General features: G+C 42.1%; 2 protein-coding genes across 7 annotated transcripts in view; one reads left to right on the forward strand and one right to left on the reverse strand.

The window, feature by feature from the left end:
* The window catches only part of LOC119399743 (neuropathy target esterase sws), a 210,073-nt gene extending 204,489 nt beyond the window's left edge, over nucleotides 1–5,584 (forward strand). For all 3 annotated transcript variants that reach the window (XM_049417014.1, XM_049417015.1, XM_049417013.1), the window contains one exon: nucleotides 5,030–5,584. In XM_049417014.1, the coding sequence (XP_049272971.1) occupies nucleotides 5,030–5,080 (51 nt within the window). In that variant the 3' untranslated portion in view covers nucleotides 5,081–5,584. The remainder of the gene's footprint in view (nucleotides 1–5,029) is intronic.
* A 2,447-nt stretch (nucleotides 5,585–8,031) lies between these two features.
* Nucleotides 8,032–22,041, reverse strand: part of LOC119399774 (folylpolyglutamate synthase, mitochondrial) — a 29,402-nt gene continuing 15,392 nt past the window's right edge. For all 4 annotated transcript variants that reach the window (XM_049417030.1, XM_049417034.1, XM_049417037.1 and 1 more), the window contains 2 exons: nucleotides 13,061–13,617; nucleotides 8,032–10,216 (listed from right to left, as the gene is read on the reverse strand). In XM_049417030.1, the coding sequence (XP_049272987.1) occupies nucleotides 10,142–10,216; nucleotides 13,061–13,617 (632 nt within the window). In that variant the 3' untranslated portion in view covers nucleotides 8,032–10,141. The remainder of the gene's footprint in view (nucleotides 10,217–13,060; nucleotides 13,618–22,041) is intronic.

Here is a 22,041-nt window from a genome sequence, read left to right on the forward strand (position 1 = left end):
CTACTAAAGCCCTGCAGGCATACTTGTCCATACTCAAATAGTTTGAGCTATTTGGTCAAATACTATAATGGCACACTTCTTGTACACACCACTGGTGTCATGCACATATGTAGTCACATTCTTATGCACAGTTGTGCACCTAGGACAAATGGCTAAACATGTGGCTTTTGCATTATAACTTTTGGTGTCGGCCTTGCCGTGAGGTTCCATGTAAAGTCCAAGGGCGATAACATCACCCTGCATGTCGTATGTTTATGTGCGAGTGAAAGCGTGCGAGGGCGGCCGACAGCGAGGCTCAAGCGGAGAGGAGACTGTCTTCCGCCGTGTGTAATGCCCATGGGGGGTCTTACAGGGCGAGCTGCGTGTCTCTGGCAGGAACTACTTACTTTGAGCAGGCGGGCGCAGTTGTCCTATTTTGATAGGAATCAGCATACGGCTCGTATCTTTGTACATGCTGTGTTCTCATCGCTCAGTCTGCATTGAAGCAATAAATAGACAGCACAAAGGTCACTTCACTTGCTGCAGTGGCCACATTTCCTTGTGCCAGCGTTTTGCTTCGTTGAGTTAAGCAGTCCGGATGCTGAAGGAGGTAGCTACAAGCGTTACTTTGTATAACACTGCAATTTGTTGTTCAGGAAGTTGCTGCTGTGGAGATAGATTTTGCACGACGCTTACCCTACGAGGCGTCCGAGAAGGGACGCGACGTTCTCCACTGCCGCAGCGAACAAAGATGATACGGCCGGGTTGTCGCGCTGCTAGAGCAGCGCGTCAACCTCTCATGCTGGCCTGAGAGCATCTGACGCGGGCAAGCCCGCGCCAGAGAGAAGCGAACTCAAGGGGGAAGGGGGTCGTCACTGGCGGCCAATGAGCACAGGTGTTGGCAGTGACGTAGGCTAGCGTGGTCACGTGGTGGCGCGAGCATGCTCAGGCAACTTCGGACGCGTGGCTCGTGCGGGGAAGACCAACGCATGGCTCGCACCGAGCAAAAAGGCCTGGCGGCATAGCCATGGTAGCCATGTCGCCGATTAACGGCGGTTCCCGGCGCTCGAGCAGCGCGGGGCCAGCACACATGCTAGCTGGGGAACAAGCCGCCAAAGGGGAGGGCGCGCTCGATTCCCACACTGCTGGAAATAGATTTTGCACCAAATTTTCTGCCACGTTCTTTCTTTCCCTTTGCTTTTTGTAAAGGTATTTTTATGACCGTTTTAACAACAATTACTGATTTATCGCCCTCGCCACAACAATACATTGAAGGGCAAGCTTAAATCTGTAAGGCTTAGTCCACAAGGCAGCAGTGTCACATTTTAAGAAGTCTTTTGCTTTGGTTGTACAATCCGTGTGGGAAAAACATTCAGCCTCCCTCAGGACACTAGTTCTATTGAATCCTTTGCTGCCTTGTCCAGTACATCAAGATGTGGAATCATGTATTTGACGTGCTAAGTTGGATTGTTCTGCCAGCCATCCCTTCAATTTCTTGTTTTTTTTCTTTTTATCACTGTTTTTTTCTTCAAAGCTATTTCTAAGATATCTCTGTAGTAACTGCCCTGATATCTAATTTTCTTTTAAAGGTGACATATAAGACAAAATAAGACACCCTCTTTGAGGGTGTCTTATTTTTTGCAATATTCGGAGTTCGAACTGGTTAGCGATTCCCTATCTCAGTGGCTGACATTTGGTGAATCAGAATCCAATTTGGCATTTGGGCAGTAGTTCAGCCTTGGTGTGCACCTTATCCCACTACAGCCTTGGTAAAGTGGTCGAGCAGCTGCTGTGGGAGGCAGAGAATATCTGCCAGAGGTGCTTAGTAGAACGCAGTTTCAAGTCACTTAGGAGGACATCCACCATGTGAGAAATTGGCAGCATGAGACTGCCAGACCTTAAAAACATTTTTTTTTTTGCACCTGTTTTAATCTAATTTCTGTAGTACTTTGTCCAGTGTGCTTTGGTGATAAGATTAAATGGCACAACTTGGGATTTTGTTGTTTTTCTGCCCATTATTCTAATTGTTTGCATGCACACTCGTGATAAGAGTTTTAAAATGGGCAATTTGATTGGCAGTTTTGCACTTACTGCTCATGATGTCAGCAAGGAAGGGTTACAGTAGCACTGGTGGCAATGTTTTACTAATTATGTGCAGAGCCTTATTTCCATGAGCGACTGCATTCAGCTTTAGCAGCAATGACATGCTTGTAGAGAAATCTGCAACCTATGTCTCTGTACAGTGGAACCTCGTTAATGCGTACCCGCGGGGAACGCCGCATAACTACGCACTAAACGGTAGTACGCATTAACCACCAAGTAAAAATTTGCATCTCCTTGCGCACGCCATCGCCGCCAGCAAAGAAATAAATACAGTGCCACAGCAAATATTGCCTAAAGTACCCATTGCAATGCCTTTTCTTTCTCTTTGCCAAAGTGGAGAAAAGATTCTGGTACTCTCGCACGACCGTCCGATAGCGCGCGGTGGCGACGCCAAGGAGCATTTCGGAACTATTACAGGGTCCGGTATACGCAGTGACCGACATAGCGACAGAACGGACAGTGCCGGCTTTCCGCGATATATGTGCGTGCGTCTGTACTGCGATCTGCTCCTAAAGGAAAACTGACGCAGTTCCAGTGAAACGCGGTACGGCTGCGTGGAGCTGATCGTCTCCTGGCTAGTTGCGTGCAGCGCGTCACCTCGGCTCACGCCGTCACTGCCGGGCCACTTGCTGTACCGCACGCGCGCATTTGTCGTGGGAGTGTTCTTCGTATCCACTTCGCTCCAGACCGTGCACAGATGCGGCGATGACGAACTTCCTGCAAGCGACTACGGCTTAAGCGGTCAGCGAATGCATTAGGCTCTATGGGACTCGGTCAGGGATTCGTCGCAACTACGTTTTAACCGTTAGTACGCTTAAAGCGGGTACGTATTAACGAGGTTCAACTGTATTACACATTGTGTGATGTGCTAGTATAAGCACTTCTGTTCACTGCGTCTGCCTGTGTATGGTTGCCACTGACATCACGAAAAGCAGCTTAGCTTCACTTTTTATGAAGTGTTTTTACTGTGCTATTTAAAATTATTTCAGCATTTTTATAACCATTTTATGTGTGGCAGGTGGAGTGAAGAAATCTTAAGATGGATACTTATCCAACAAGGTGAAGCAGTGACTGGTGTTGTATGCCAAATGGCTGTCGTCTTCTTCTTTGGTCTTGCTGTGGTTGTATACAGTGTGTAGTACTCCTCCATCAACCTGTTGATATTTGCAGGCATCTTCCGAGTGAGCCACAATGCAAGGAAGAACTTTCATGTGTCACTCTCATGAGTCTTGTCCAAACCAAAAGAGTGGTTGAATTTTTCATTACCGTATTTTGCTAGAGTAATGCATTTGGCCATGTACTTCTACACATTATGTTTGTATTGCTGTAGTCATTCAGCAAAGTTTTCTCATTAACGTATGTGTTAGGGCATTCTGTACAAGGTATCTGAGCTAGGCTAATCCTGAAGACTTTTCTTTTCAAGACAGTATTGTGGCAAATGTCTGAGAGTTGGAATAGGCTTGTGTACCATCTGTTTTGAAAACTATCTATTCCTTGGGTCTAGAGAACAGCAAAGTGGAAGGCATGAGTTTGTAGGGATCGGAGTGATCTGCATGAGCTCCCCATTGGTTCAGCTGAAGAAAGGTTCAATAAAGGAAGAGGAACAGCTCTGTCGACTTGACACACTGTAGAGCATTACAGTTGGCTGAATAACTATTATTTTGGAGATCTGCATGCCATTCCACCTACTTCTTTCGAGCCGCAGATGCTTTCATTTACAGGGGAGACAGGTTCATAGATTTCTGATATATAGTAGACTCTCGTTAAACGGAACCTGAAGGGACCAAGAAAATGTGTTCTCTTTAACAGGAGTTCCATTTACTGAGAGATAAACAGGAGTGCAGAATGAAAGTACGAAACCAACCATATAATTGGCAGTTGTTCCATTTAAGCAGCAGTTCTGTTTAAGAGATTTCTATTTACTAAGTGTCTCCTATATGCCAGGTTGATGAGGAGAATGGGCAAGTGCAACAGTAAAATATCCTTCGTAAATCAGAATGGCGACATTTGTAGAGTCTGTTCTAAGGTTGCAAACTGCTGCAGTTTCTCTATTTACTAAGCTGTGCTGATGCCATGTAGGGTGTTTTGAAAGAATTTAAATAATTCTCAGATATGCTATATTGAAGGCTACTGCTGAAAGACACATCAGCAGTGGTCCAAGTGGCTTGGTAATGTTGGGAGACTTCAATGTAAAATTGGCTAGAGAATTCTCGCTCCTGCAGATGTCAAAGTAAATCTGAAAGTGTGCATTGAAAATTTATGGTTTTACATGCCAAAACCATATAATTATGAAGGACACCATAGTCTGGGCTCCAAACTAATTTTTGACCACCTGGAGTTTAACATGCACTTAAATCCAAGTACACAGATGTTTCTGCATTTTGCCCCATAGCAATGGAGCTGCCTAGGCCAGGAATCAAACCCGCGTCCTCGAGCTTAGTAGTGCAACACATTAACCGCTAAGCTACCATAGAAGTAAAAGTGTGCATGGTCCATGAACCACTGTAAAAGAACATTATGTGCAAATGTGTCAGAATTGTTATGCATTATTACTTTGGAATTTGTTATTGTGTTGTGCTAATGGTAGAATAACAAAAACTGTGTGTGCTGAATGTCATGGTAGGGCCATGAAGTCAATTCCTTTCCCTGTTCTTAACTGCTGTGTTCTGTGGTTCATTCCAATTTTATTCCCACTATAGTGTTTGCTTATTTTTGTATCGCCTGACGCGAACTGATAAAGTCAGGAAATGCCGAATGCACCAACCCAACAGTTTTCATGTGTATACGCCCACCGTAACACTGTTCGTTCAGTTGTTCAAGATAAAACATGGCAAGGTTAACAGCCCAGCATGGCGGCACCGAAACCCGTCCGTAAAATAGTCTATACATGGCCAGATTGATTGCACGCATGTATCTTGAGTGTTTCCATATGGCATACTTTTTGCAGGACGAGGAGCCTGAAGAGCTATGTCCAGGACCCTGTGAAGTCGCTTTATGAGAAAGCCTAGTGACAAGCTCGAGTGATGTGCTGGACAGGTGCTTTTTGACTCTGTATATGAACGACGGTAGTGTAATGCTAATTTATCTCCCGACGTGCGTATGCCTACATGGACACATATCAAGTCTAAATTGTGCCACCGGCAACGTTAGGATGTGGTCTTTGGTCTGCATTTTGTCAGGCTGACCGCTGCACTGTGCACAGAGCCTAGTCAAAAAAGGCAAGTGGCCCAGTGTACACTGCTGTAAATAGCTTGTATTTATGGGTGCCACTCCCTGCTCCTTTCTGTTCCTGTGCCTCTTATTCTTTTGTAAATAATAAGTATAGCTTATCCTTACTATGGACAACCTAGTTCCTTTGTGATGTTTCAGCTGCCAATGCAATTTTGGTCAATGGCCTATAGGTGTCCTAGTTTCTATTTTCATAAGAAATGTTCACTGGCTGCCATTGTGGCTTACAGTCAAATAAAGTGCTTTCTGGCTGTTCTTGCCATGTGTTTATAAATTGTCACGCTCATCTTTTTCTGGGGTTTTCTATACATAGGTATTGCACCTCAAAAGTGTTGCTCGGTTGCAGGGTTCAACCCCCACCCAACATTTTTACAGTTTCTATATCAGACTTGGTAGTAATGACATTACAGTAATTAAATTAGTTTTTTGCTTTTGACTAAAATGCAGCATATCTGCTTCCCTTATGAAAAAATTGACCAAAAAAGGGAAAGAAAAATAATGGACAAGTTAATCTGGATGCCAAGCCACGTAATGAGGCAGGCCCACAAAAAAAGCAACGTAGCATATGAACTCGAAGCTGCGGACAAGATGGGTTGACAATGGCTTTACACTTTGGTTTTTGGACAGCTTAGCAACAGGATGCAGAGGTCTCACATGCGTAACCATGCCTACCTGAGATAAAAGGCTTTTCTTTAAAGGGGTGGTGCCATCAAAGTTCGAGGCTATAACAAGCCTGTTATGGGTTTCCTCTGTATGCAAGGACATTCCACACGAAGGGTCGGACACAGCAAACGTTTAGAATATATTTTAATTCGCTGCCAAAGTGTACCTGAATGCCCATTCTCCTGATCAAAACCCATCACTAGCGCGCCAACACTGACGTAGATCTGTAGGATAGGCAACGAAAGTTGTAGTGACGTCACACCAAATCTACTGTATTAACGTGAGTGACCTCCGGACCTCCGCCACTTCTGCAACGTACGTACCGGCTGTAGTGAACTAGAATACATTCTAGTTCACTATAGTACCGGCAAAGCATCGGTTGCTACATCACTCGCCGAGTTTCGATCGCTTCCTGGCTATGTGCGTCGCAGCCTTGTGTGGTCACGTGACCACGCCTCCTACACTTCTACGTCACTGCCCAACCTCGGCGCCCAGAAACCGAAACCGAAAGTTGTCCACATCAAAAGGCGATATTAAATTATTTAGCGAGAATACATGAAACTTGGTGCGTGCATCATGCTTCCTGAAGCTATAGGAAACACCTATAGCAAAGAACGCGCAAGCCACAAATTTGGTGCACAAAAGCTTTAAACAATAGCTTTTGTGGTCCTAGGTCCTCTCACTGCCCAACTGTTCTTTAATCAAGCAAAGGCAGGCAAGTGTCGTGAAAGGTTAGAGAAACGAGTCATCAAAACAGTGACAAGTTGTCACTGCAATGGGTTTAGCTGCTAATTCCTAGAGAGAAGGATGACACCAAGTCTCCGCTGATGGGACTGTAGGGCGACAAGCACGTATTTCGAGTGACATTGCTTTGCGGACTGTCTTCGAAGCATTCCCAAAAATGAAGAAACTGTTCATGATGTTCAACACAGCCCTGCCCTCTTTCCTTCTTTGGTCAATTTTCTTTCAGTATGGTGAAGGAAATTCTGTCCTTTAAATGAGGACACCTTTAAGATGCTCACTTAAAGTCCCAGCTGCTTCTGTGATGCAATAAAGATTTCCTAGATTTAAATGAATATGTGCTGTAAATAAAGTACATGAATAATGAACTTTTAAGTAATTTCATTACTTTTGGCCAGCTGTAATTTAATTACAATTTAGAAGTAATTTTGCCATCTCTGTTCTATATCTATACATGTGCACACATTTTGCACCTCCCCCACCCATCAGTCCCTTTTTCGCAAAATAAAATCCCAGCTAAGCCCCTGATCACATTTATAACATAATCATTTAAACGTAACTCTTCTGGATCAGCTTTAAAAGTACATCCACACCTTTGTCATGAGTGTGGGGGAGTAGAACTCTTACCACTTTCTAGAATTCATGCAGACTATCCCTAACATCTAGACTTGTACAAAGACAACCTCACTGATCAAGAACCGGGAGGAGCTCATTGAAGACAGCCTTGAAGCACTTGAGGAGGTCATGGACCGTGCGAAGCTCTAGGTTATCACTGAAGTTGAAAGAGCAGCAATGAACTTTTTAGTAAAGGGACACTAAAGAGAGAAATTATTTTTCTTGTATTAGTAAATTGCCCTTTCACAATACCAAAAGCACTACTCTTGCCACAGGAAGGCTCTTCGCAAGTGTGAAAATGTGCAAAAAGAATATGCGGATAGTGACACCACCTTGAAGTTTGTGTACCAATCGCCGTGACGTCATGGATTTTGACTGCATATAATGGTGTGTACATAGTTCCTAATCTGTAAAAATGAACTACATTATCCTCCATCCAGATTCTTAACATAAGAAGTTTAAGGAAATTTCGTTGAGCCGATGTGGCAATTATACGGAAAAACACTTAGAAATTTGTGACGTCACCTACAGAGGTTTCGGCATGAACTTTAAAGATGAAAGTTTGACCTTTTCTCTTTGGTGAAATTAATGGCATGGCTGGTGTCCAACCTTCAACTACTTGCAATGTCTTCTCCCAACCACATGGCTTTCCATCAAGCTCTTGATTTCATGAATGAAACTTGAGTATGATACAGTAATATCTTTGACAAATGCATTTATTTAGCAACACAATTCAAGGCATACAGGTGTAACCAAACAAACTTTTAAACAGCACCTGTAGCTATCAATACAAAATGAGACCCAATCAAGCATGTAAAAGTTGCACAGCCAAACAAATGATAGTGTGGCATATGCATAGCATGACCCGTATTCTTTCTGCAAAGTAATACAGCCAAGGAGATCGATGCCAAATGCTTTCACATATTTCCCAGCAAGCTGACCCACCCAATAAGAGCTCTGAAACACAGCATTTATTTCACATAGCACTGGCAAGCCACATGTGAGTGACCTTATCAGCACTGCTGTATATAGTTATTTTCCTCATATTTCAGCATATTTGGCTTTAAAAACCTTCTGTGCCATTGTTTTTGCCGATAGTTGCCTACTAACACCTGGCGATATTGGAACATGTCAGCCGAGGTGCAAATTTTTGCGTTCAAGGAAGTAAGTGAACTCCTGTCTCCCCAAAATTCACTTAGCTTTTCCTTATCTTCACAATTTACGGCATAACTACTAGCAGTAAAAAAAAAAAACCCCATGGCACACTCCCAATTTCCAGGCTCTGCATTCTAACCATGCTGCCCTACCAACTTGCAGCACTTTTACAGCAAGCTTATATGCTATGAACAAGAGCTTTAGCTTAGTTTGCTGGTTTCAAAAATGATTTTTCTTTGTTGAGGATCATGTTTCTGAGTTTTAAGAACTTCTAAATGCCATAATACACAACTTACTGCAGTTTTGTTACACTTCTTAGATCCCATTAGTAGGCAGCTGCATCAGGATGCATGACAGTGTTTTATAAAATGTTTAAAATAGTAAAAACTGTATAATGTGCATTAAGAGAGACCAAACATGGCCTTAATCTGATGTTTCTTACCATGCAAATTTCAAATAGTGTCCCCATTAGTAGGCAGCTACATCAGGATGCATGACAGTGTTTTATAAAATGTTTAAAATAGTAAAAACTGTACAATGTGCATTAAGAGAGACCAAACAACTTCTAAATGCCATAATACACAACTTACTGCAGTTTTGCTACACTTCTTAGATCCCATTAGTAGGCAGCTGCATCAGGATGCATGACAGTGTTTTATAAAATGTTTAAAATAGTAAAAACTGTATAATGTGCATTAAGAGAGACCAAACATGGCCTTAATCTGATGTTTCTTACCATGCAAATTTCAAATAGTGTCCCCATTAGTAGGCAGCTACATCAGGATGCATGACAGTGTTTTATAAAATGTTTAAAATAGTAAAAACTGTACAATGTGCATTAAGAGAGACCAAGCATAGCCTTAATCTGATGTTTCTTACCATGCAAATTTCAAATAGAGTCTGGTAAGATGATTATTAGCTGCACTGTGACTGCACTACACTATCAAAACAACCTTCAGAACACATTTGCTTCAGAGCCTAAAGACATTAAGAATGCATTTCAATATTTCTGCAATTCAACAAAACTTGTGTTCCCTTTTGGTAAATGAATCCTTGAACAACCTGCAAAATTTAAACATGTTTAAACATGGCATAGACACCTTTGGAACTTTTGTTGCACATTGTAAAACCAAAGGACAGTCAAGTTCACATTAGCAAGATAATAATGCTGACTTTACAGCTTGACAATCTGAGGTGAACAGATACAAAGAAAGAAAAGTGCTTGCTTTGTGCGACGTCACAGAATCATTGACTTGCCCAGGTCCCATACCTTGCTCTGGAAGGATGAACTTTAAGAACACTGCAGCTGCTTAATAGTACAAGTGAACCATTTAATAATTGTGTCAGGCTGTGCATATTAATGGCATCATTACTTGGTACTTAGCAGATTGCTAAAAATGCTATAAACATCTGAACTGAACTACAGTTTTATAAAGGCACAATGTTACGTTAAAAATGACACACTGCAGTAATACTATTATTGGTAATATAATTTGGAGGCTGACACGTTATTCATGATACAAGATATATGATAACTCTGATGTGTAAAAAAAATAAAAAATGCAATTCATATAATGTGTTCTCTCAAAGGAAATGTGATGGGTGTAAATTTTTACACAGCTAAAGATTTGTTACTGCCTGCTGCTTTGCATAACTACTAGAGCAATGCAAGTTTGGGATCCAGTAGGCACATTACTCCACCAATTAGATGAAGGCTTCCAGTTACCAAGACCTGCAAAAAAAAAAAAAAAAAAAAACCTCTTACAAGCCAGCTAGATCTTATTCTAAACTGCAGGGTACACTTTCTCTTTTAATTAAAAACTAAATATGCTGCAAAAAATTCAAAATGTGTAGAGGTTTTTCCTAGATTTTTTTTTTTTTTCATATCTATCAACATATTTTGGGAGAAAAGGATATTTCTAGGCCTGTGTAAATATTTGAGCAAATATTACAGCATCCGAATTCACTTTGATTTGAATTTAAATTATTGGAAATTTCGAAGTATTCGAAATGAACGAATATATTAGTCCGCATGTAACCCCCCTGTAAAAGTGGTTTCACTGCAATGGATGGGTTCTGTACCATGAATACACTTTTCCAGGGAAAGTCCGCACTGCCGCAAAGCCCCACTCCAAAGTTGAATGAACATATTACCCTCACATCGATTCATCATTTAAGTTTAAAAGCTTGTTATACTGCCTTATATGCTCTAAATATGGTAAATTTTAAACCTTAACATATTTTACAGATATCACTTGCATTCTACCAAAAGTCAAATCCTGTTACTATTTAAAGTTGCTTCCACTTCCTTTGCACAAAAAGAATGACATTTGCACATGCCTTATTTCAATTTTTAAAAAATATTGTGCACGTTAATTGGGTCATGACAAATATGCTCATTTTTTTTAATAATATGTGATGTATATATACTATTCGAATTTGATTGAAATTATTTGACCAAATCACTATTCACTTCGAATTCGCTTCTAACCTATAATTTACTATTCGCACAAGCCTAAGCCTAGATATTTATTTTAAACTCTTGACCTACTAGTCCTAGTAGTGGTTGCACAATTTTCCTAAACACATACATTCTATGAAGCACACAACCACTGAAGAGAATGGATTATATATTTAAATGACTGCAATGACAACAGGTGGAACAGCCATATTGTAGCATATGTTTAGTTTTTTTCAGGAAGGAATTCTTAATAAGTAAATGACAGAAAAGCAATCATAGAACACAAGCTCCGCACCTCTTCAATTGTTTTACAGGGCTATCAAGACAAAAAATTTGAAAAGTGACATATAGAAGGGTTTGTAAAATGATGCTTAAAAAAATGATGACATAGCAATATTGCGATGCACCATGTGGCAATAAAAAAAATTATCTACAGAAGGTGCAATATTGCTCTGCTTGTAACATTATTAGGCAGTCAAATCCAGGTATATCAAAAAGTTGTAATTTCCCCTTGAAAATCCATGCAAAACTATAGCATTGTGCATATCGAAAACTTTCACTGCTATCCCTGCAGGTACCTTTTTAGTAACAGTACTGCTATCACTTCTCGCACAATTGTAAATATTCATTTTAACAAAATGGCACTATTCTGGTAGATGCTGTCAAACAAAACACTCACTCTGAGACATTACATGCCAATGAGAAAAAAATCGGTTAAATACATGCAGAGGTGGTACAGTTCAATGAGTTTTTTGAGATGTTGAATTTAGAGGTTAAACAGGTAAGAAAGGGACATTTTCTGTACAAAAGCTGAAAGTATTAGCTCCTATATCAAGCCAATGGATAACTTGAGAACAAAACTTTGGATCCCGTCACTGCACCACCTATTTAAATTGGTAAAAACTGCCTATATCTGTACTTAAAGGTTTGAGGTAATTATTTTTTTTAAGTACGATATCCACCTACATGATGCCCAAACAAAGGCGAATTCTGGCATTCTCGCTTACAAAAGTTCAGTTCTGATGAAAGAGGCCAACCGAAGAGTTCAAACATTGCCCTATGGGCCATGACACACACCACTGCGATTTCCTTTTTTGGCATACCACTGCAATTTCCTTTTTTATTGTGATAGCAATTATAAGGACACTCAAGGCAAATTTTAGCAGTCACTGTGATCACGTTCCGTATGAAGACAACGTGCCATAAGAGTGTGTCATTACCTGTGAGCCACAGGGTGTGTGTGCAAGGAAAAGTATAGCGGCTAAATTTGGATTGGGGGTGCAGGGGTAGCACAGGATGAGATGATGAGCACACGGTAGAAGGGGATAAGGAGGTGGGGTAAATCCCTTAAAATGAGACCTAAACCGAGGAAGTGTTAAAGGGGCCCTGCAACATTTTTTCATCTGCATCCTGCAGCGCTGGAGTGTGTGTATTGTTGAATACCGAGAGGAACACAAGAAGAATCAAAATTGGTGCACAGGAGCAGAAGTTATTAGCCTTCAAACTTCAAAACCCCAGCAGATGGCGAGAAAAAAATGTTCCCTTTCGCATTTCACTCTGCCATTGACGTCAATGGCTGGCTCCAATCACCGCGCGCCTCTTATAGAAACATAACGGAAGTCTTGCCTTATGGTGGCTGTTATGCAGCACAGCTAGTGTTGTTTTGCAATTGTTTTCAAAATTTCATATTTAAAAACAGAAATCCTTTTGTATCTAACAAAGTATAAAAAGTGCTTCTGTAAGTTTTAGCACACAATGGCCCAGCTGGGAACATATGAATATTGCATGTAAGTTGTCGCATCAAACCAATCAAAATGCCCGGTCATTGTCATCACTGTGATGTGGTGAAGCATCACTACCGATCATAAATATAGCTGTTGTGTGTCGCTGTAATCCAAAACCAAGGAGGTTTTGGTGTTGTCACTTGCGCAACGATATTGGTGCATTCCACAGTTCTAGAAGAAGCGATGAAAACGACATGCTTAGCTTGTGTGTGTATGCGCATGTTTCCGTCCAGCGGCCGTGGTACTGCAGCTTTCATGCTATCCTTAACAATCTCCATTGGACACACAGAGGGCAACAAGAGGCCACTACTAACAGTCAAACAGCACGTACCTGTATGTGGCAAGGAGGTGTCATTTGCTGGGCAGCCATTTGCTGCTCCTGGAGCCAGGCCATGACATCCGAGACGCAGGGAAAGACAATGCAAGAGTCTTCAGGGTTCCCTTTGAGGCTTGGTGGAGATGTAGGGCTGCCAACACCAAGCATCTCTTCTTCTTGCAGGCTTGACAGTAGGTGACACCAGATGCGCATGTTGGATTTGCATCTAGCCATCTCAGTGCACTTCTCCACAGTAAAGTCACTCTGGTCTGAGTATGGGCTCTTGCTTACAGTGAGGCGATTAGGAGTGAACAGGGCAACATGAAAGGGTTCTTCTGCCAGATAGGAGAGCAGAACCTCGGGCCGGCGGTCCCCCATACAGTTGAACAGAAGCACACGATGAACCTGAACGCTTGGGCCTAAGGCACGTTGTTCAGATGCTGCAGCTTCCCGCCACCAGCGTACACAGTAGTGCACTGATTCCTCTGTGTGCGCCCCGTCCAAGTACAGTGTCATGCCTTGACCAGCAGGAACTATTTGACACCTACCAGGCCATCGGCACTGCTCAAGACCTGTAAATGGCCAGCCCACATTTATTAATCTTGTAAGTTCAACATGTAAAGAGGCATGGATGTGTTTCTAAGAGTTCATTATGAATTCCGCCTTTTTTTGATGTGTACTTGACATTTCTCATGCCAGTTACCAACAATGCAATAAACCACTGTAGTTGCATATTCGGTCAGCTGCCTGCCAATGCCGTGCTCGTTTACAGTGCAAGAAATAACAAACAAGGTCCCAAGTGTCTCATACTGGGCCGGACCGTAATGTAGCACATTGATAGCACATCAATGCCATCTCAAAGCCCTAAGAAATGTATAAGATTTCAGGCTTGGTTATTTACAACTACAGGTTGCTATGCCATTTATGCAAGAATTGTGCAAGAGCTTAAAGGGACAATAAAGAGAAAAAAGATTTTTCTCGTATTAGTAAATTACTTTTTCACAATTCCAAAATCACCACACTTGCTGAGAGAAGACTCTTGGAAAGCGAGAAAACGTGAAAAAATAAAAAGCGGGTGGCGACGCCACCTCGACATTCCCGCATCAAACACCATGACGTGATAGATTTTGATGCCGTCTACTAGGTCCTATGCAGTTCCTAAGTGGCAAAAATAAAGTACATTGTCCTCAGAAAGGGCCATGGACTTAGCACACCAAGTTTCAGAAGATTTTGTTGCGCTAATGCCGTCAAAATATGAAAAATATGCTTCGATATCTGTGAAGTCACGCACTTAGATTTCGGTGCAAAATTTAAAAATGAAAATTTGACCTTTATTTTCTCCTCTATTAATAAACCTATGATGGAGAAATTAACGACATTAGAGTCCTTAGAGTGAAATTTATCAACCTAAATTGGCTCATTGTTTCACTTTAGTGTCCCTTCTTCTGGTCTGCTGCTGGGTGGGGACAGCTACACACTTTTTAGTCACAAAGAACTAAATAAATGATAGTTCTTAGTTTATTACCTTTGTCTACTGAAACAATTTCAGTCACATCTTCCTCGTAACAACCATTATGATAATCCATGCATATGCTGTAGGGATAATCTTCCTCGTAACAACCATTATGATAATCCATGCATATGCTGTAGGATTATCCTGTAAAGCTGAACAACACCTTGTGGACATTTCAGGTTTTCATTAGCAGAAGTCTACTTTGCTATGTATGTGCATCCAGAAATACGTTACTGCAGCCCATAAGTGTAGCGGAAGTTATGTTTTGAAATAACCTAGAGCCATGTTAAACATATAAATGTATAAAATGCTAAAAAATATTGCACGTAAAATATAAAAAAACTTCCAACATGTGAGCTCTTAGTTCCCTCATAACTCTAGCAGTTCTAGAACTTTTATTTCCCCCTTTAATATCACCTATTTCAAGCAAAGGATCTACAGAAACTTTAATGAAGTATCTTGTGCGCTTGAACCAAGATTTAAAATTCAAAAAGTGGTACTAGGAAATCTCAGGCAAATGCCACCGCTGGCAATTACTCATAGTTGTATTGAGTTAGTTGAAGAATGTTACTTGAAGTGGGATGTGTTAGCTAATTGAGATCGGTTATGCACTGTTAGACTGCCAAGAAAAACCCAATGAAGTTGCTTCTGTGGTTTTTTTCCATGATCTAAGAAAACCCATGGAGTTTTACTTTTAAATAAGCCATACAAACTTTCAAATCTGTAGGTATAGGAGGATAGCAAAAACCAGATTCTCACAAAGTATTCACTTGATGCCAAAAACTGAAGCTATAAGCAATAAATGAGCATGGAAGAGTATGGTAGGCTGGCAGCACTTTACCAGGTTAGTGGAAACGTGCATCAAGCTACTGAGCTAACAAGCAAATAATCATCGCAAAATAAGCCCAAACAAAGGGGCGCAACTTTCGCGAAGAAGCCCAAAAGAAGTGGAAACTCAATGAATTTCCCCATTCTTGAAAATATTTTTAATTATAATAAAAAATGTCACTCAAATATGAAAATACGAAGGGGAGTTGAAACAATCACTTATTTTATACAGCGAAAATATGCAAAACTATGAACGAAAGCACATAGTTACTCTTTAAAGGGACCGACAACTGATTTTTCTCGACCCATTTTTATACGACGCGACAGAAAGCTCACCCTTCGCAGTGTTTGTAGCTGCAGTAGGTCATCCCGAAAGGCAATATTTTTCAATCTGAAAGGCCCGAAACACGAACGTACCTTTCCTCCAGCAACGCTGAGAATTGATAGCGATGCCGCCAGCCCTTCTCACGATTTGTGAAAGCTATTGTTCTTTCGCAGGAGTTCCTGTAACTCTGCTTAACCACCTTTATTTAGAGCTTTTTGAAAATAAGCTGTTACAATGAGATGATGTGGCATTATTACACCTTCCCTGTATTTGTACTGCGTTGTGTGCGCATGCGTCCAAGGTTGCCTGCGCGTGTGTCATGGGTGGCTTGTCCCAGCATCGTTACTCTCTCGATGCACGAGCCAAGCCAAGTCATCGAAAACCTCACTACGCATATGCGCGGCCGTGCCGAGTAGCAGCGGGCATCATTTATAAGACTAAGTGTAGGTAGCAAAACTATGTCGCTCCAAAATCTTAGTGACCTGGAAACTGCGTGCACGGTTGCATGAGCACGCTGAAAAGTTGCTCAAGACGCGCTGATGAGCGTGGGATCATTACGTCACACGAAGGCAGCACCACTTTAATGCATACTACTAACACAGGCCTATATGTACATTTTTATGGAGTAATACCTTTTAATATAAAGAAACAAACAATACTTTAATACTAACAAGAAAAATCGTCGACCGCGTACAGCAATCAACGGTCACGTGGCCAGGTTCATTGGATCATTCATGTTTTTGCCGTCAGAGGCGCCACAGGTCATTTTTCGCGACTTTCAATTAAGAAATAAAAATATAAATCTATCTCCCACGAAAAAAACTGGGTTTGTTTGAGTCAATGCGACGGAGAATCTTTACATTAGTGGAGTCAACTCATTTCATGTTCTGGGCAGTTGTCGGTAGAACCTACTAAATAGTCCAGCCACTCAACTTTCAGAATCAGTTTGAATTTGCCCGTTTTGGCGACATAGTGATTTTTGACAGGCCTTTGCGCGAACCAATGTGTATGTGTTGTTGGGAAAGTTCGCTTGGCTGATGCACTTGAGAGAAATGTGTGGCGCACGGGATTACACTTCAGTAACATCAAAATTCTGTAATTAAAAGAACGTTTGCAAGTCAAATATCAAATTATGGTGTCAGCTTCGCAATCTGACAGTGTTGAGCAGTAATAATTACCTGAAATTTATGCCAGCTATTCACTAGAGAGCTGTTGTTTGGAGTCGAGGATGATTTATTCTACCAAAAAATATTTCCGAAGGTCCGCCGCATGTATAACGTGTGGACGTGGCCTTTTCAGCCAGTTTCCAGCAGCTTCTATTCCGCTCCTGTAGTTATATCAGTCACAGGGCCACATCCCGTGTCGCTAGTCGCTCCTATGGCGGCGGCTTCACGCGCGCATGGGTGTCCACCTGCGCCGCGAGAAACACGCGCCACTGGAAACTATCTTGCAACTGCACCTGAATTTAGTTACGACGAGCTTGAGTCCGAAGATGACAGCACCTCAGCTTCAAGCTCTGTTGGCGACGATGTTTCGCGTCAGCCTGGGACATCCGCAGGCGTTCAAGAATCGTTTTCATTTACGGCCTCAAGTGGTCTCCTCCGCTGCGCGTGCTTAGCTGCTGACCTTTGTGCACAAACTTAGAGCTACTCTGGTTACGTCCGAGGTCCACACGTCGCTGCGGCGCGATGTGGTGGCGCCGGCTGCAAAGCTTCTCACGACAAGAAGGCCGCCGGAGCAGATCTCGGCCCCACACTACAGAGCAGCGCGTGACGTTTTAGGACTACGCGTGTTTTCGTTCTTTTTTTTTTCAATGCTATCTGCAAAAATACGAATAAATATGCTTGGATGTAAATTTTGGAATGCCAACCTATGCGGAAAGAGGTGGCTCATGGAAAGAGGTGACGCCAGACGTCCTGGTGAAGTTAATTGCACATCTGATTTATATAGGTGTCGTTCACATCGCTGGAATCCATCTATATTGGAACACCAGCAAAAAACTAAAATTTTTTGAGAAAAGTGATCGAGTGCACCTGTGTCTCACGAAAAACCAGGAAATATTTCACTGCATTGCATGAGCAGTGAAGCAGTATTTCGGTTGATTTTTTTGTCTATTTTAATAGAAACCTTGTGTAGAACATTTATTATTTTTTATACTATTCCTGGGTCACTTATCTTCACAATGTATATTCTGAATTTTCTTTGTTCTGAGTATTTTTGCATATATAGTGTTTTTTATTGCTCTGTTTATCAGCTGGCAACGAAAAGTTACACACTCAAATTTTTATACATTCCACAATATTTTTGTTGCTTTACAACTTATATTTTATTAGAAAGACCATTTCATTATGCATAATTTGGTATGCTGCCGTGCATGCTGGAGTACTTTTCAAACTGGCAAAAACCTTTTTCCGGAGACATGAAAAATATCCATTTTCTCGCGGTAAGGAAAGAGTTAACTAAAGCTGTGCGAATAGCAAAATTTTGGGTGCGAAGCGAATTTGAATATTGAAGTGTGTGCGAATAGAATATTTTTCTAATATTTCTTGGATATTTTGCTAATACTTAGAAGCGAAATTGCAGAAAAAAAAAAAGTTGGAGAGGATTCCTAAGCATATTCTTATGAGATAGCAACATGAAAGTGTTTCTTTTTGCTAGGTTGATGAAGCACTGGCGGGGTGATGCTTCATAGTTGTCTTATCAAGGATGAGGCAATGTAGAGGCCGAATTCTATTTATGTACATGATTTGGTGCAATTAAAGTGTTGCCGACAACACTTTACACGTGATAGGCAAAGATGCCATTTCCTCAGCCTCTCCTCCTCTTTCCACTTCTGTGGAAGCCCAGCTGATGTGGCGGACAAGGGTGCACTCCCTTCAAGTCCGGAGTTCCAAATCTGCCTCTTAGACGTCGATATATAAGAACATCTGAAATTTTGGATGCTAAAAAGCTTCGGCATCTGATTTTTCGGACTTCCTGGCCAAATTTTAGGTCCAATCAGCATTAACTGAGCCCCCACCTCTGCCACTCTGCCACATCTTTCATCTCCATGTTGGAAACAGCGTTTTTTTTAGTTAATACATTTGCGACCGTAGCGGAGCTTGAAAGGCAGCTTTGCCGCAATACAGGAATGTGGTGAGGTGAAGCATATTGAAAATCTGAAGGGGTCACTTTCAATCAGGCGACTGTATTTGTCTTTGTGAAGTTCGAATTGTTCGGATAGTAAAATTCCAGTACAAATCAAATCGAATAGCAAACACTATTCGAAAAATAATCAAAATTTCGAATATTCGCACACCCCTACCTTTAACATTGTCTCCACGGTATTCTCCATTCGGTTGAATGCACGTTTGCCAGTGCATGATTAATGTTACTTGTTGTTTGACTTAACACTCAACTACTCAGTCATCGATAAACACGCTATTGGTGAATGTGATCATCACTAAAATAACTGTATTTGCTTGAAAAATACAAATAAGCCCAAAAATACGCGACAAGCGACTGGAAAATTCTACAAGCGGCTCGGCAGAAAGAGAAGCCCAAATCCACTTATTATAAGTGGAACTGGCAACTCTGATCAAGGGACTTTTAAATGTTACTGTCACAGACACAGACGTTACAGCAAAGATGACAATGAATATCAGTTTGGTCCCTTTAGAGCATGTAGTGAGAATAAATATTCTTTAAAGCAGAAAGATGAAAGAAATGAAATTTTCTTTCCAAAAACTATGAAACAATTCTGTTTGGAAGTATACGTGCCAAAAATTCAGGACAATATCTAACCTACTTGAGTACATGTCAGCCATACAAGTTCAACTATGTATTTACCTGAACGTAACGCACGCATTCTCTCTGATAAAACGGGTCTTAAAATTGCATGTGCATTACTGTCACATACAAAACTGCAACCATGGTTGCAGCGTTGGCAACAACGTCAACAACCAGCATAGTCAAATGTCGGAGGCGTCAGAAGCAGTGTCACTGCTACTATCACAAAATGGCAATAGAGCACATTTCTTTGTGTGTTCACATCATGGAGGAAGAAAACGAAGTAGGAAGGAGCATGATGTCACACCGCTAGCCTTGGCAAGTCAACCATATCTGACACTGCTCGCAACCTGTCTGCACATTGGCTTACGGGTAGATTTCAGCCCACTAGGTTGCTGGATTATGTACATTATTTTTTTGTTCATGGCAATATTTAGTGGTGCCTGCCTAAAAGCCAACTGATTTGGATCTATCAAAACATTGTTCTGCACTGTTTTCTCCCTTTGCTCCCTACAGATACTGCTATTCAATTTACATTTGAGTAACAATGCTTGAACAGTGAAGTATTAGTGACCATTGAGCAGTGTTTCTAAGATACATTCTCCTTGGCCCATTAAGCTCTAAAAAATGGCCTTATTCACTGGACGCTGCCTCTGAGATTCTACAGTGTGTGTGGCACTGTTCTAGCTCAGAGGCTGTACATTACGATTGTTCTCTTGTGAGACAGATGGTGCCACAACCAAAGCAACGCAACTGAAGCTACTACTTCCCTATGACATAAGGGCAGAGTTCTCCTTTATGTTTATTATGAGACTAGGCTACAAGGTTATCATGTGGTCCTCCCCTCCTAGTTTTCGTCCTTGCTCCGTGGTTCATGTAGATTCATTTCATGCTGGACTGCAGCCTGTGTGCATCATGTACAGAGCCGTCCACTTCTACCCTGAACACCGCGCCGTGCGGCCGGCGCTCCGCGGAGCGCCTCTGCCGGGCGCTTCGGAAACTAGCGCGCAAGCGCAATGACAGCTGTAGGCGGGGCCTTCGCCGCGTCGTCTGCTGGAGCGCGGCTGCTCGACCGAATTGCGCCTGCTTTGCGGTGAAGCAAGCATCACTCTTGTGATATACGCACGCAAATTGGGAAGTTGGTGCGGTTCTCATTCCTGCGTCCTTCATTCCTGTACGCTTAAATGATCCGGTTGACAGTTGCAAGATGACGGTTCGTCATCGCAGATATTGCACGTTGCGAATATCCTCTAAGGCATAAATCTACGATGCTTCGTCTTTCGTCTTCCGGTACTTTCGGCATGGCCCTTTAATCGGCAGGCAATACTGGAATGAAGTACTACCGAACATATGCAGCCCCTTTATTACGCGGCGATAAAAAAAAAGTTTGACGGCGCTACGAATTGAAGGGTCACATGAACAGTGGGCTAACCTTTCGAGTCAAGAAAGATATGAAGCGATAAGCGGGCCTTGTGTCGCCCAGAGACAAAAAAGGAATGAAGCTTTATTCTGGACCTGCTCACAGCAGTAAAAATTTGTCACCGGCGCTTGTTTGGTGCACTGATTGCCCCGTACGAGTTCTGCTGAAAACTTGATTAGAACGTTTCTTAATTTCTATGCATCACGAAGAAACACGGCTGCCGGTAGGCAGTGAATAGGGTGGAATATTGGCGAGTTAAATTCGGCAGCACATGAAAGCAGCGCTATTGGTAACACATAAATGTTACAATATCAGTTTTCTAAGATTAACGGAGAAGTCACATTCTTTTGTTTACAGGTTAGTAACTAATCAAAATTTTCAAACGTTCCAAGATGTTATGTCAGAACTTACACGACATATTCATCACCAATTTTGCAGCGCTCAACTTTGCGCTGATCAAAAACAGTCGTGTGAGCTGCGGGATATTCTTTCTGTTCCGCCGAATCACTCAGCTGTGGCAGTGCCAGCGCCGCTTGAAAGTTTTGCTCATGTATGGGCCTAGGTTTATTACTTGTACGATTGCTTGCAAAAAAGCCAGTCTCTGCGCTTCTCGAGGACCGCACCAACTTCTCAATTCGCGTGCGCATATAACAAGGGTGATGCTTGCTTCACCGCAAAGCAGGCGCAATTCGGTCGAACAGCCGCGCTCCAGCAGACGACGCGGCGAAGGCCCCGCCTACAGCTGTCATTGCGCTTGCGCGCTAGTTTCCGAAGCGCCCGGCAGAGGCGCTCCGCGGAGCGCCGGCCGCACAGCACGGTGTTCAGGGTAGAAGTGGACGGCTCTGTACATTCCCGATGAAACAGAAGTGGTGACTCGCCACTTTCGTTACGAAAGCTCATTTCACGGGAAGGTTATTTTGCACACTAAAGACAAATACATCACATCTTTGTTGTGTGCCTGAGACCTGTGCCTGCGAGTCGCACAAAGGGACGGGACCTTCAAATGCATGTTGAACAGGAAAAGTTTCTAAGGGGCAAAAAGAGGAAAATATGTGGACCTTGAAGACAATCTTGAATTTCTTAACTCATTGTAGACCAAGCTTCTCAAGGTAACGGTCTTTGAACTGGCACACGATCAATGG

This window comes from Rhipicephalus sanguineus, chromosome 1 (assembly GCF_013339695.2).
Source record: "Rhipicephalus sanguineus isolate Rsan-2018 chromosome 1, BIME_Rsan_1.4, whole genome shotgun sequence".
Lineage (NCBI taxonomy): Eukaryota > Metazoa > Arthropoda > Arachnida > Ixodida > Ixodidae > Rhipicephalus > Rhipicephalus sanguineus.